General features: G+C 35.0%; 1 protein-coding gene across 6 annotated transcripts in view; it reads left to right on the forward strand.

Moving 5' to 3' along the window:
- Positions 1-14,882, forward strand: part of LOC106867666 (activating transcription factor 7-interacting protein 1) — a 101,001-nt gene that overhangs the window by 3,853 nt on the left and 82,266 nt on the right. For 2 of the 6 annotated variants that reach the window (XM_052972714.1, XM_052972718.1), the window contains exon 1: positions 2,379-2,545. The exons of 1 other annotated variant lie outside the window; for it this stretch is intronic. Coding sequence is in view for 1 of the 5 variants with exons in the window: in XM_052972717.1 (XP_052828677.1) it covers positions 644-691 (48 nt within the window). In the remaining 4 variants the exon portion in view is untranslated. Of the gene's footprint in view, positions 1-180; positions 692-2,375; positions 2,546-14,882 lie in introns of those variants that run through there. 3 more of the 6 variants (XM_052972717.1, XM_052972700.1, XM_052972702.1) reach the window with 3 other exon arrangements.

Genomic DNA, 14,882 nt, shown 5'->3' on the forward strand with positions numbered 1-14,882 from the left:
ATATATATATATATATATATATATATATATATATATATATATACACATGCACGCACGTATGTGTCTGTATGTGTACGTATGTGTGTGTAATTTATATATGGTATGTGTTTGTACGTCAAATACCCTTGACTCAGGCAAGTATGTTTTCAGCACTGCGACCTCTATACTTCACTCGAAATATAGTCTTCCTCATTTATGATGTGAGAAAGAGAAGGAGAAAGGAAGGCTGGAAGAGAAGAGGGAGAGATAGAAAGATAGAAAGCGAGAACTTAACCGAACGGCTTCACTCTAAATGATCTGTTTTCTCGTCGACATTAAGGAAATGTCTGAAGCTCACGTACGCCACATTCCTTTCTTACTGTGAAGATGCTCGAGCGAAAAGTCTCGAAAGAAACAAAGTTTTGTTGCTTTTCAGATAAAAAAAAATGTTCTATTGGACATGAAAATATTTCTAAAAGCTGGTGAAATTTCTATTAAGTATATTAAAAAATAAACTCATACACACAAATGCATTTGAGTATAACTCAATACTAACTGGAGTGGCGTTTATAATTATTTTTATCAAATATCAATTATATCTCCGCTGTTTCGGATAAATTGTATTTGCTTGTTCAGATGAAATGAAACACAAAGCTGAAAGTTTATGCATTATGTACTAGGCACGATTAAATACTGGAATAAACAACTGGAGGTAGGGAAATATAGTTTCATTATTACAATATTGAAGTTACTCTACAAAAAATACTTTCCTGCGCGCGCATACACCCACATCACTGCCATACACATGTCGCACTCCACACCCGCAGAAATCTATATTTAACACGTCGTATCCACATTTCGTATACAAACACACACTCATGATTACACAGGCGTTTATGTGTATGATAGAGGAAGGCGAGAAAGAGAGGAACGCACTTACAACACAAAATTCTGCAAACACTATACTTCTATCAATAAAACTCGTACCGCTTTCACTATCATCTACACTGTTGTTATCATTATTTAGTTATTATTATTATTAAAAATACATACTGAAAACATCTACAAAGTAGAAAAAAGAAAAAGCATCAATCCAACGCTAAGTGATATCAACAATATCCTTAAAAAAGAATTTTCCGATATCTTCAAATAATAAAGGTTTTAGTCTTTAAGAAAATATATAAAAATAATTAGAAACACAGATTTAATACTTTTTAAAGAAATTTTGAAATTCTTACTTTTTTAATATTTGGGCCTAAAAAGTTAGGATTTATATAACGTAAAATTTTCATAACTTTTAAGGGTTTTAACAAACATTTTTTTACAAGGCTCAGAGTATTTTACACCTCAAGAAAGAGTAAGAACCAAATTTCTACCAAAATTTTATTATGAAGACAGTTTTTTTTTCATGTAAAAACAAACTCTAAAACAACAAAACTACAGTGAATAGAATATGAACAAGATGGCTGTCCACTTTGCTTGTCGATAACATACAATCACTATTCATTATAAAGCCGTATATATATGCATATACACATAGACACGCATATACATATATTGTATATCATCAAAGATGAATATGCACTTGGACAGTTACATATACGTATTTTCCCTACACATGATGGATGTATATATACACATATGCCCATATACATATACATGAATATCATTATGTAAAAAAAAATATTTTACGACTGCGTTAAAAATCCAGGGGGGCGAGCATTATATATTTGTATATATATGCATATACATGTGTATACATGCATGTGTGTGTGTATGCAAACGTGCGTGTGTGCGCTTAAATTCCATAAAGCCATCGATTCTTATTTTCACACAATAAAGAAAATTTTTAAGCTTTAATTCACGTGTGTAAAAGGTATATTTATGCAAACCAAATACTTGTATTTGTAAAAACCTTTTTAAAATATATAATGAAATATGATATATATGTGTATGTATATATATATATTACGTACACCCAAGCGATGCTTACTGTAAAATATATTCACAATATGAAAATTTAATACTGAAATTATATTATTCATTATGATATTTAAAAAAACCCTCTTCTTTATCTATTCAAATAATTATTTGTAAAAATGTCTTCTTTGCTGTCATAAATACCCCAAATCTGAATTTTGGAACCCCCTCCATATTAGTTACAATATAAAACCAATATTGTTTCATATAAAATAAGTATCAGGAGAATGATGCCTCAATATAATCTATGCCTTGTGGAAGGCTCGAAAAGTCAGTCTACATAGATGGGTGAGTCTACGTCATAACTAGTTCTAAAAAGCTTCGGTGCATTGTGGGAAGATTCAATGAAGCGTGAAAGGCAGCTACATTTTGCTATGATTGGTCAAAATGGTGATATTATTTGCATATCACTATTGTGAGCATGCGCACGAGTGGAAACCTGTCCCGTAACACTCGGGGGAAGGATCAGGGACCGCTACAAACGCTGGAAACAGTGCTACATTCGAAAATGATAGAGAATTAATTATATTTTTTTTTAACCAAAAGCAAAACAAAAACATTCAAATCATACTCCAGATTTCATACCGTAAGTATCTCTAAGTATCTAAAGAATACTTATTGGACTTATCGACATTTTTTTCTTATGCATGGTCGTTTCGAGGAAGATATAATTAACAAAAGCTAACTACAGAAACTGCGATTATTGGAGCAGCAGCAACAGCAACAATAACAACTGTACGCTTATATACCACATGCAATATCTTCACTACCTTCTCCTCTCCTCCACCATATAACCAGCAGTATCATTACAGTATATCCATTATATCACTCCTCAGTTGTGCATTACTTTTTTTTTTACACATCCTAGTAGATTTGTACCTGCGCGCGCATGTCTGTAGCAAGTATTGTGTGTATGTGTGTGTGTGTGTATATATATATATATATATATATATATATAGCAGTTAACATACATAGGTCATATTACTAGGATTGACTAAATTCATCTACAGGATGTAGTAAAGACAATAACCCAACCAGTTACATTTTCATTTTCATAGTATTAATTAGATCAATGTGAAAGTAGTATGTATGGTACTCACTGAGTCAACATAATGTACAATACTATATACATATGAAATGCCTATATATATATATATTTCTTATACGGTAGAAATATTTTAGATTCCATTTTGTCGCAATCCATACTTCAAGTTCACGAAAATCGCCTGTTTTCTTTGAAACAAATAAGAAAATATTTTAAAAGAAGTAAACGATCCATGTTTACTAGTCATAAGAGGTTGATATGATGTTTGTATTGATACTGTCCCCAGTTCATTATGATCACGTGATATGTTGGTGGAGCCAACAATTAAAATAGGAACATGGAGAGGAGGACCTTCCCCTGTTTTGTCTAATTAAATTTTTTTTACATGTTTTATTTTTAGAATTTACCAGATCTGAAGCAAAATGAGTAAATTTTGTAAAATTCTTTCTAGTATACATTTCGTAGTTATTGTGACAAAAAAAAAATCTAGCGTGTATTTTTTGTTTGTTTAAAAGAACTAGTAAAAGTTTATGTATATAATGAAATGTCAAGATAACTTTTATTAATGTTTCTAATTTGACTGATTTTACGAAAATTAACAGACTTAAAATAATCATGTAAGGAACTCAAATCAACATTCTCTTTGTTGCTGAAAATGTTTAATTTTCACCGGTGGTTCGGAAGCCTAGATTTTCGTGTGTGGCATATATAAACGACTCCATTATTCACTTTATATACATATAATACTCATTAATTTTCTGTGTGATAGCAATTTTATTTTTTGTTTTTGTAAGAATGGTGCTTGCAGTACTTACTTTGTTAGTCCTATTAATAGGAATACGTCGATTTAAAAGTGTACTTTAAAAACATTTAGCAGGTTTACCACTGTCTTGAAAAGTAGCTGGTATAAACTACGGTTTGGCTTGACTGCTCAACGTGATAATATCAACTATAAACTAACTTTTGTCAACTAAATGCACTAAAAGAATATATAAAATCCTATTTCTAAAAATAGCAAATGTTAAGGATGAAAAAAAAAATTCTGATAGTTCAACAGGTTCTTTATTGATATCTGTTTGTTGTTATTGCATTTCGTTATGCGTGTTATACTGTACTCTCTTTGTTTTATTCTCTCTCAAAACGATTCCGCGTTATAGAATTACGATTAAAAGTATTCGTGCTCATCATAGTATAATAATTTTAAAGTATAATTATTTGAGGTTTGGAAGTCAAAATATCATTAAAAACAAACACCTCCAACTCATTTTTTTTTAAATGTAAAAATGAGTAAATAGATTATTCAGTTATTTATTGAAAAGAAAATGTTCCAGCAAATTGGAAACAAAGTCCTTAGCAGACAAATACTTCTTATATATGTTAGAATAGCCTTACCTATATTAATTTAATAGCAAAGTTATTTTATCTAAATAAAAATGATTATGTTGTTATATTGTACTCGATTAGAGACCGAACCGGGCACGTATTTTCAGTATGCTCTTCCTAAAGCCAACTGTTCGGATAACAGCAGATTATCAATATGACTCATATATCTATTCTGTTTTATATAATAGAAAACTTTTTACCGCGATATTTGGAGAAAGCTTAGGGTAGGCAGTCGCAAACATTCAGAAATGTACCGACACTATATATTACAATACAAATTAATAATATGCGTATTTCTTTGCAACCATTTTCATATCGCGATGGATGGAAGAATATAGTGCCTGACAAAATGCCTTGTGTTGTTTGATTACATTTCTTTACGTTCTGAGTTCAAATCCTGCCTACGTTGACTTCGTCTTTCATCATTTCGAGGTCGATGAAATAGAGGCAAGTACTATAGCTAATATCAGCTATACGCTTGAAGGTGCTGTCCTAGCGCGTGCATATATATATATATGTGTGTGTGTGTATAAATGTGTATATATAAATGTATATATATATGTATATATAAATGTGTATATATAAATGTGTATGTATATACAAATGTATATATATATATATATATATATATATATATATATATATATATATATATATATATATATATATATATATATATATACACACACACATCCACACACACATTTCTCTTTATGTTAATGAAACTGTACCTTATGAATATATGAACGTTAATGTTTACGGTGCTATGCGATAGGTCTAAGTTGAACTCAAATGTTATTAATTTATAATATCAAATCATTTACATCTCTGAGAGATACTGTATCTGCTTATTAGACTTGTTTTGGTAGTGCCCCTTGTTTTGTTGTGTTTTACGAAAAATATGTATCACTGTAAATTCGATATGTATAATTATAAGATTTCTCTCACCCTCTACTGATGATTGTGTATGTAACACATGAAACTTTGAAATCTGAACATCTGAGATGGATTTGCTTTAATATCTATGTAGAGAGTGTATTGTTTCTAGTATAGTTAGATATTGACTTCACATGCATTAATATATTACATTTCAAATAAGTCAAGAACTATCAAGAAGTTAACATTTGTATATCATGTATTGGTTTGCATGTGTGTGTGTGTGAGAGAAAGTGAAATGGTTGAGTGGGTATGCAGCTTTTAAACTAGCAGCACTTGCAAGCATGTGTTTATATTTCTTGGAAGACATTTATCTAGGTGTCTGGTCTATTCAGGCATGAAAAAGTTAATGAATTTTGTTTATTGTGTTTTTACTAGTTTTTTATTCTTCCATGTTATGACTCTATCTTAACATAATTGTTGCTCATATCATCACCAGTGAACGTCTAACTGGTCATTTGAACTGCTAGGGATAGCAGACATATCTCCCTTATCTTATTTTTTTAAAAAACACAAAAGAAAAAAAAAGGGACAATTCTAAGGCTAATTGACAAAATTGCCTTGTTATATGTGTATTTTCCCAGGGCTAACATAATAATGATTTCTTACATTTTCAGAATATGGAAATTTATAGGGAGTGTGTGATAGTCATTTGAATTAACACTGAGAACATGAACTCAACTTATATTTATTTAAAGGCAAATTTGCCCTAGGTTTCAATTCAGAATTTACAAGAATAAAACTAAATACTATAAGACATTGATTATTCAAATTGAAAATCAGGGATAATTGCTCAACAATATCATCCACATAACGATATCGTCTATATGAAGTTAGTGTTGAAATGTTTAATGCAGTGTGCATCAACAATCATCAGCATAACATCCACTTTTTCATGTTTGCGTGGGTTGAATTGCCCATTCCCATTATCAACACTCACCTATTTCCAAGCAAAGTAATATTTTCCTGTGGTCAGATATATTCTTGCACAATATTGAAAATGAATGACACTGCTTGTGTGACTGGTTATATATGTGTGTGTGTGTATACACATACATACATGACTGGCTTCTTTCAGTTTTCACCTCCCAAATTCTCTCACAAGGTTTCGATCAGCCCGGGACTATAACACTTGTTCAGAATGCCATGCAGTGGACTGAATCCAGAATCTAATTACAAATATGCACTGCTAAAAAAAAAAATTAGAGCAATAACTAGTATTATTTTAATCATTTTAGTAAATAGAAAGAATGATTCAAGGTATGTTTTGGTCTTGTCAGACTTCCTCAGCAAAGCATAGATCTCAACACATTTTGTTGAAATAAGGATGAAAGAACAACTAATGTAAATATTGTCCATAAGTATGTGAAAACTTATATGGTGGCATGTGAAAAAACATTTGAGCAAGGTCGTTGCCAGTGCCGTTGGACTGGCTCCTGTGCAGGTGGCACATAAAAAACACCATTTTGAGCGTGGCTGTTGCCAGTACTGCCTGACTGGCCCTTGTGCTGGTGGCACGTAAAAGCACCCACTACACTCTCGGAGTGGTTGGCGTTAGGAAGGGCATCCAGCTGTAGAAACTTGCCAGATCAGATTGGAGCCTGGTGCAGCTGTCTGGTTCACCAGTCCTCAGTCAAATCATCCAACCCATGCTAGCATGGAAAGCAGATGTTAAATGATGATGATGATGATGATGAATCCTTAATTCTTCTCTGAAGATGGAATAGTTGGCTTTTATATGGAAATATTTGCTCAATGAGATATGCACAGCTATTTTAGAAACAGCTGTAAGAGACTTCATGCTTAACTTCTTAATGCCTTATTTACTCTAATGAAATATAAATTACACGTTCTAAAGTGATAGCACATGTTTTGCTTGTTCATTCCTTCTTTCTAATAAATATCTACCTGTTCAATGACAAACCACTATTTATTGCTAGGCAGCTACAACACCACTTTTGTTTTAGTTACAGTTCAAGCTGGAGTTTTAGTGGTAAACCAATCTGAGCACATCTTGTATATACTCATTGCATTATGTAAATAAGATGCAATTTTAGCTGTATTATACACACACACATATTTGTGTGTGTGTATATATATTGGGTCATCCCATAAATAATGCGTTTTTTTTTTTTATACTCCTTTTACTTTTCAAAATTAGATAAACAAAGTTCTTTTTTAATCTAGATTATACTCTCCTTTATTTTCTGCAGTGCTCTTCCATCTATCTGGTAGACTTGCAAGGCCTCTCATTCAAACTGCTCCAGCTTTTGGAATGTCATCCTTGCTGTATGTGGCCAAGCATTATCCTGATGGAAGAACACCTTACGTCTTGAAACCAAAGATGGTCATTTTTCTTCTTGTGTTCACTTATGCTGCTCAAGCTGCTCGCAGTAGATCTCATTTGTTATTGTTTGATTTGGGTTTAAAAGTTTAAAGTGGACTAAACTTTTCATATCCCACCAAACAGATAATAACACTTTATGTGGGTGAAAACCTTCTTAGCCTGGGGTGCTAATGTTTTTTCTTTCCCTACCCACTGTCTTCGGCGCTTGACATTTTTTATAGAGAACCCATTTCTCGTCACCAGTCACTATTCAGTCCACAAAAGGTTAACTTGTAAGACGTAACAGCAAAGAAGAGCATACTTTCACTCTCTGTGTGTGATTAGACTCAAAGAGTTTGTGAGGAACCCATTGACCCAACTTGCTGACTTTTCCGATGAGCTCTACAGATCTAATACGAAGCTTGTCTTCTAGGCTGCAGTTTTCAGCTTGGAATTTCTGTAACCACTGTTGACACTTGCTTACATTTATTGTCTGATCCCCATATACTGCATTAATATTCCTTGCACTTTTCGTTGCGTTGTTGCCTTTATTGAACTCATAAATCAAAATATACAGAATATGCTCCTTTGTCACTTCCATTATAGCTTTGAAAAAATAGCTGTTAAAATCGAACTGCCCTTTTCAAAACTTGCACTAAGAATAAGTACAAGGTAAAATTACTACCTGCTTTTATAGTATTTTGATGGAGGTAGTTTATCCTGTTCCCCCTCCAACTTTTAGTTCATGCAATTGAAAAAAACTTCATTTATGGGATGACCCAATACATATATATATATGGTGTTAGGAAGGGTATCCAGCTGTAGAAACACTGCCAGATCAGATTGGAGCCTGGTGCAGCCTTCTGGCTCACCAGCCCTCAGTCAAACCATCCAACCCATGTCAGCATAGAAAGTGGGCGTTAAACGACGAGGATGAAGATAATATTTATATATATATATATATGTATTCTTTAATTGGTTCCAGCTCAAAGCTGCAGCCATGCTGGGGCACCACTGCTCTGCTACACTGTAATTATTGAGAGTCGGTGAATAAGGGAGTTTGATATCACTACCCTCATTTGCGCCCCCTGCCGCAAGGTAGGTTCATCTGGGACTCTCGACAGGAAGAGATCCAGTTTTGTTTTGAAAACAGCTACATCCACTTTGTGTAGGTCCCTCAGGCTTCTTGGGAAAATATTAAAAAGCTGTGGGCCCTTGAAACCCAAGCTGTTGCAGTAACTGGTCCTGAAATGTGATGGTAGTGTTGAGATCTTTGGCACTGTGCAGTGGTGACTTGTTCTGGGATTTGTGTAGCTTTCAATGCCAAAATTTGGTACAATCCCTTCCAGGATCTTCCTGATGTATATTATTGCATATCTCTCCTGCCTTTGCTCCAGGGAGTAGAGTTTTAGCTGTTTCAGCTTTACCTAGTAGCTGAGCTGTTGCAATGAGACAATCTTTTTGTAGCTTTGCTGGATAGCTTCAAGGTCTGCTGTTAATTTTACACTGTGGGGTGACCATAGTTGGGAGCAGTAGTCCAGGCAGCTGAGGATGAATGGTTTCCTCTGGTTCTGAAGGTTCTCAGGATCCAGCCAACCATCTGTCCTTTGTTGCTATCTTGGTAATGTGCACTTGGATAGAGGCATCATTACTCATTTCGATATCCAGGTCGTGCACTGATTTAGGTTCTGGGATTGTAAGCCCCCACTGGGCCAGTGTACCCTGTATGTTTATCGTTCAATTTTGGGTACTGGTAGCACAGGGCTTTGAATTTTCTTGCATAAAATGGCATATTGTTGTCCTCAGTCCAGCTGAGGGCATATGTGAGAGGGTCACTATGAAGAGCAGTGGTCCTAAGATAGGAACACCACTCACTATTTGTGTTTCCTTTGAGGTGGCACCATTGGCCACCACTGTCTGACTTCCATCTTTCAGAAAGTCATGTAACCACTCTCCAAGTTTTCCAGTTATGCTGGGATCATGCAGTTTGTGGCATATCATACCATGATCAATTTTATCAAAAGCTTTTGCAAAGTCAGGGTATATTACGTCCACATTTGAGTTGTTGAGTAACTGCTTCAACACCCAATCATAGTGCTGTAGGATCTGTGTCAGGCAGCATGTACCTAGTTGGAAACCATGCTGGATATCACTCAGCAAGTCGTTTTCTTCAAGGAATGCAAATAGTTTTCCTCTGACTATTTGTTCCATGACTTTGCTGATGTGTGATGTCAGAGAGATAGGCCTATAATTTTTGGCATCTGCTCTGCTTCCTCCTTTATGAATTGGGCATATTATTCCCTCCTTCAATTTGCCTGGCAGCTTGCCATTCGCAAGAAAACTCTGGAAGAGAATCTGTAGTGATTTTGCCAGGGCACATTGCACAATTTGAGGAGGATTGCTGGGAAACCATCAGGGTCAGCAGCTGAGTTTGTGGCCACCTCATCTATGACTAGTATTATATCTTCTTCCCCAATGTTGATGTAATCTATCGTAACTGCCCTCCCTGGTTGTAGGTGAGGCGGCAAAGAAATCCACTGGTTTGTTCAGTTGTCTGTGTTCCAACGGGGTAGTAAAGACACTTTTGAACTGGTCATTCAGTACCTCACTGATCCTGGTTGGGTTATCTGTGAGGTAGCTGTCTTTTTGGAAGAGGGGTCCTATTTTGCAGTGTACTGAGGCTGTTTCTTTAGTATAATGAAAGAAGGCCTTTGGGTTTGACTTAATGTTTTTTATGATCTAGGTTTCTTTGTCTCTGCTCTTTCATTCACATAGGATTGTTTTCAATCTCCATCAGGGTTGTGTTTAGGTGGGACCTTTCACTACTTTGGGATGTTGGTTGAAGTAATTTGCAACCTTCGTCCATTGTCTCATGAGGATCTTCCTCTCCCTTGAAATCTCATTCCTTTTTGTGTTGACCGTGTGCTCTGGGACATATTTGTAGCATATGGCTTGCATAACAGACATGTCGATATCTGGTATGGAGAGACATTTCAGCCAGTCTTGTCTGAGAATCTCTTTTTGGATTGATTTCCAGTCTGCTTTGTATAAGTTCAGACTGGAGAGATTTCACATATACAAGCATATATTAATATGTATGATGCATGTATATATATATATATATATAGCAGTCTTACGATCTGTGTCTGGAAAGTCTTGTTTTGGTTGTGTTGGCAGAATGACATCTGCTGTAACTATAGACATCCACAACCCATTCCAGCATGGAAAATCAACATTAAATGATGATGATGTGAGTGGTAGTCCTGGCTGCACTAACTACATTTGAAGGTGCTGTCTGTTAGTTTTGTCTTGGTGCTGCTTTTTCATGTGTGGATGTAAAACAATCATCCACACATGACAGCGAAGAAGATGCCTGGCAGAGTAGGTGTGAGCACCTTCCAAATATAGTCAAAGGCCAGCCAAATCTTTGTGAGTGGAATTGGTAGACAGAAACTGTAGAAAAGCCCATTGCACACATGTGTGTGTGTGTGTTTGCAAATGTTTATATTTCCTGGTCTTGGCCTCATATGATAGGTATAAATGAGCACCATCATCAAACAATCTTCCATAAAAATAGGTGCAGCCATGGGTAATAAATATATCTTGCTTGGAAACAGGTAAGGATTGGTAACAGGAAGAGCATCTGTCTACTTGATGTATGTATGTGTGTGTGTATAGATAATGTATACACTCATCATTGTTAAATGTCCACTTTCCATACTTGCATAGGTCAGATAAAATTCATTTCATATCCATCCATGCATACACACACATGTACATACTAACCTAAGATTGGTTTGACTGGGGCTTCTGTGAATTTGAATCTACACACAGCAGTCATGCTATCAGTAAATGTTATTCTCAAACTTTCTTTAAAATTTTAGCATTTGTGTGTGTTTATATATATAAACAAAAATGACCCAAGAGAGATAACTCCGATTGGCCAATGGCCAGTATTTCAACAACATAGGTATATCAAAGAGTATACAATTTAAATGCTTGATTTATTAAAATCATCTCCAACTCTAGATGATGTGCCATAAGGACCAAATAGCAATTAAGACCAGGTCCGTATGAGAACAGATGATCTCAAGAATCAAGAATTCTCCTGAGTATATCAGTAGCAGACAAAAAACGTTTAGCAGCAGAATTGCTAAATTGAGATTTATACTTCTTTGAGCATTACCAATAGCAAGTATCCACTAGTAACTGCATGTCAAGACAAATTTGGCCTCTATTTACTGAGAAAAACAGTAATTTACATATCAGTAGTATTGCAATTAGCTGGGTGCTTGAAACTTGTCTACCACTGATATATTTTTGTGCTTATTAGCATGATATGTCTTTATGAGATGCATTTTTTTTAGGCAGATATCAGTTTTCTGGTTTTCTGCAGTATATCCACATTAAGTAAGTTTATATATATATGTGTGTGTGTGTGTATGTATGCATGGTGCAAGAATGAAAAAGCAAGATGAGGTAAAATAACAAATAGTGTATTAGTTTTATGCTCAGGAAAAATAGAAGTCTTTTACATTTCAAACATGCGTTCTTCTGCAGAAAAAGTAGACAAGGAGAGAAGTGGATGCCTTTCCTAATGCCAACCATGTAGGAAATGGTTTGGTAAAGAGGGAATAATGACTAGCAGGTCAGAAAGAATGATGATATATGTAGTAATGAATTCTACTTAGATTTATTTACTGCAACAGAATAATACAATAACTAGAAGAATGATGGTATGATGAGGACAGCGGGGATAGGCTTGCTGGTACATATTGGGTTGGGGACCTAAATTTGTGCATGCACATTATGCTTTCAGCTTCCATCTTTACTATCATTTTAACAACACTTTCATCATGCTTGTATTGATGGACAGGTCTTCAGGTCTTCTCAAGCACTTGATTCTGTAGGCACCTGAATCCTTTCTTTCAGTCTTTACTACTTCATCTCACATCTTCCTGGATCTCCCTCTTTCACAAGTATCAGCCACTGTAAGCAAATAATAATTCTTCTTCATACAGCTGCCCTCATTTGTAAACATTTGCCTATACCAATGTAGTCTTTTTTGCATACTACCTCTGATTTTCCTAGTTTTTCTCTCAACACATTTGTACTTTTTCTTACATTCTGCTTCTTTCCTTGCCATGTACACCTGTCACCTAGCTTCCCTTTTTAGCTTCCTGTTATTGTTCTCTGTTCGAATCTTTCCAAGCTTGACTTTTCAATTTTATGGCTCTCTACCTCAAGGACACTACATCACTTTAGGCTAGGAACCATAGCTGTAACTTCTATGGATACCATGGAAGTCATCAGAGTGCTACCCACTATATCCATTGAAGTCATGAGCCATATATATAAGGTCACTGTTATTTGTCATCAAGACAGTACAGAAGAGGGCTTTGTAGAATTAGTCCTGATTTATCTGCCAGTCCAAATTGTGGAGCAAATGCAGAGATAGATGTTACTGTTGCATTAACAAAAACTAGCATAAGCTTTAATATCTTGTCACCCACCCTAACTACCTCCATCAGGTTTTCTACCGGTAGTATGTCTACTCCTTCCATACCATCACTACTACCTATTCAAAGGAATTTATATCTTTGTTTCTTGCCTGTCAGGAGTTTGGCTGAGGTACTCTCTATCTTGCTTCTTGCACTTGATACACATATACACACCTTTGCTTTAGCATTTCTTTAACCTCTAGACCTACCTTACATTGTATCTGTTTTATAGCAGCTCTAAAGCTCTGGATTTGATATGAAGAGTGGGGTTGCTACCTTTCAGCACCTGAGAGGAAAATATTTGTGCAAATGTTTGCCAGCAGACAGTGGGCTTTTGCACATGTTCAAATATCCAAATGTTTCCACTTAAATTAATTATTTCTTCAATCTCTAATCATCAGGGATAGGTGCCTGCAGAATGATATAAGACACCAAGCTATGCACCAAGAGGCCTCATCAAGGAGGTAGCACAGGAGAAGATATATACAGTAAGAAATGTGAGGAAAATTGACTATGGTGTGTGTGTGCAAACACATACACACTCACATATGCAGGAAGTGCATCTGTTTGTAAAAAATCCTACTTCAGTATTTACTTCTGTCTATGCACTAAACAAAAGAAACAATATGTAAAAATATTCTTTATCATCATTTTAATGTCCACTTTTACATGCTTGCATGGGTTGAATGGACTTTATTGTGGTAGATATTCTATATCCAGATGTCCTTCATGTCAATCCACATCTGTTTCCAGGCTAGGTAATATTTCTCCATGAGCACACATTTTTACAGAGTAAAACCCTGTCATACTGCTTATATGATGGGGGCATTCATTTACAACTACCATATGATGTAAAGACAAACATACATGCTTTCGAACACAGACATGCATATATATATCTATATAAAGTTGGGGTTGTATGGTAAGAAGTTTACTTCTCAACCACTTGATTCTGGGTTCAGTTCCACTGTGTGGGTAGTACCTTGGGTGACTTTCTTGTACTTTAGCCTCAGGCCAGCTAAAGACTTGTGAGTGGATTTTGTAGATGGGAACTGAAAGAGGCCTGTCATGTGTGTATTTATGTTTGTGCCTTATACTCTATAAAAATATTGACTCATTCCACCTTCACAAATAAAGCTCTAACTTTTTGTTAGGTCAGATACATGCCCTTAAATGGTACAGATATCTCAGAATAGAAGTTCAAACTTAATTTTCTTGTCTTTCTGTTTGTATTCATTAAACTGGCTGAAGTAGCAAATGTGTAAACATATATATATTATATATAGTGCTGGTGGCATGGAAAATGTACCCAGAACTAAATTACGCTAATTCATGAAATAAAGAGACTAATTCATGAAATAAAGAGACTATATGCATCAGTTCCCAACCATGTGATTTGGGGTTCAGTCCCACTGTAGGGCACCTTGGGCAAGTGTCTTCTACTATAGACCCAAGCTGACCAGTCTTATGTATGAGTCTAGCCACTACACATTCTTCATTTTCTCTCCCTGTTTCTTTCTGTGTTCCTTTCTGTGGAAGAGCATAAGCTCGAAATGTTAAAGGCTTCTTCACTTCCTGAGCGTTAAACTAATACATCTGTTTGTTGTTTACACCACCTGTCTTTGTCTTTTGTTTTTTTTTGTGAATTCTCCCCTATATATGTATATATATATATATATGTATATATATATATATATATACATGCTTATATATATATATATATATATATATA

This window comes from Octopus bimaculoides, chromosome 1 (assembly GCF_001194135.2).
Source record: "Octopus bimaculoides isolate UCB-OBI-ISO-001 chromosome 1, ASM119413v2, whole genome shotgun sequence".
NCBI classification, from domain to species: Eukaryota; Metazoa; Mollusca; class Cephalopoda; order Octopoda; family Octopodidae; genus Octopus; species Octopus bimaculoides.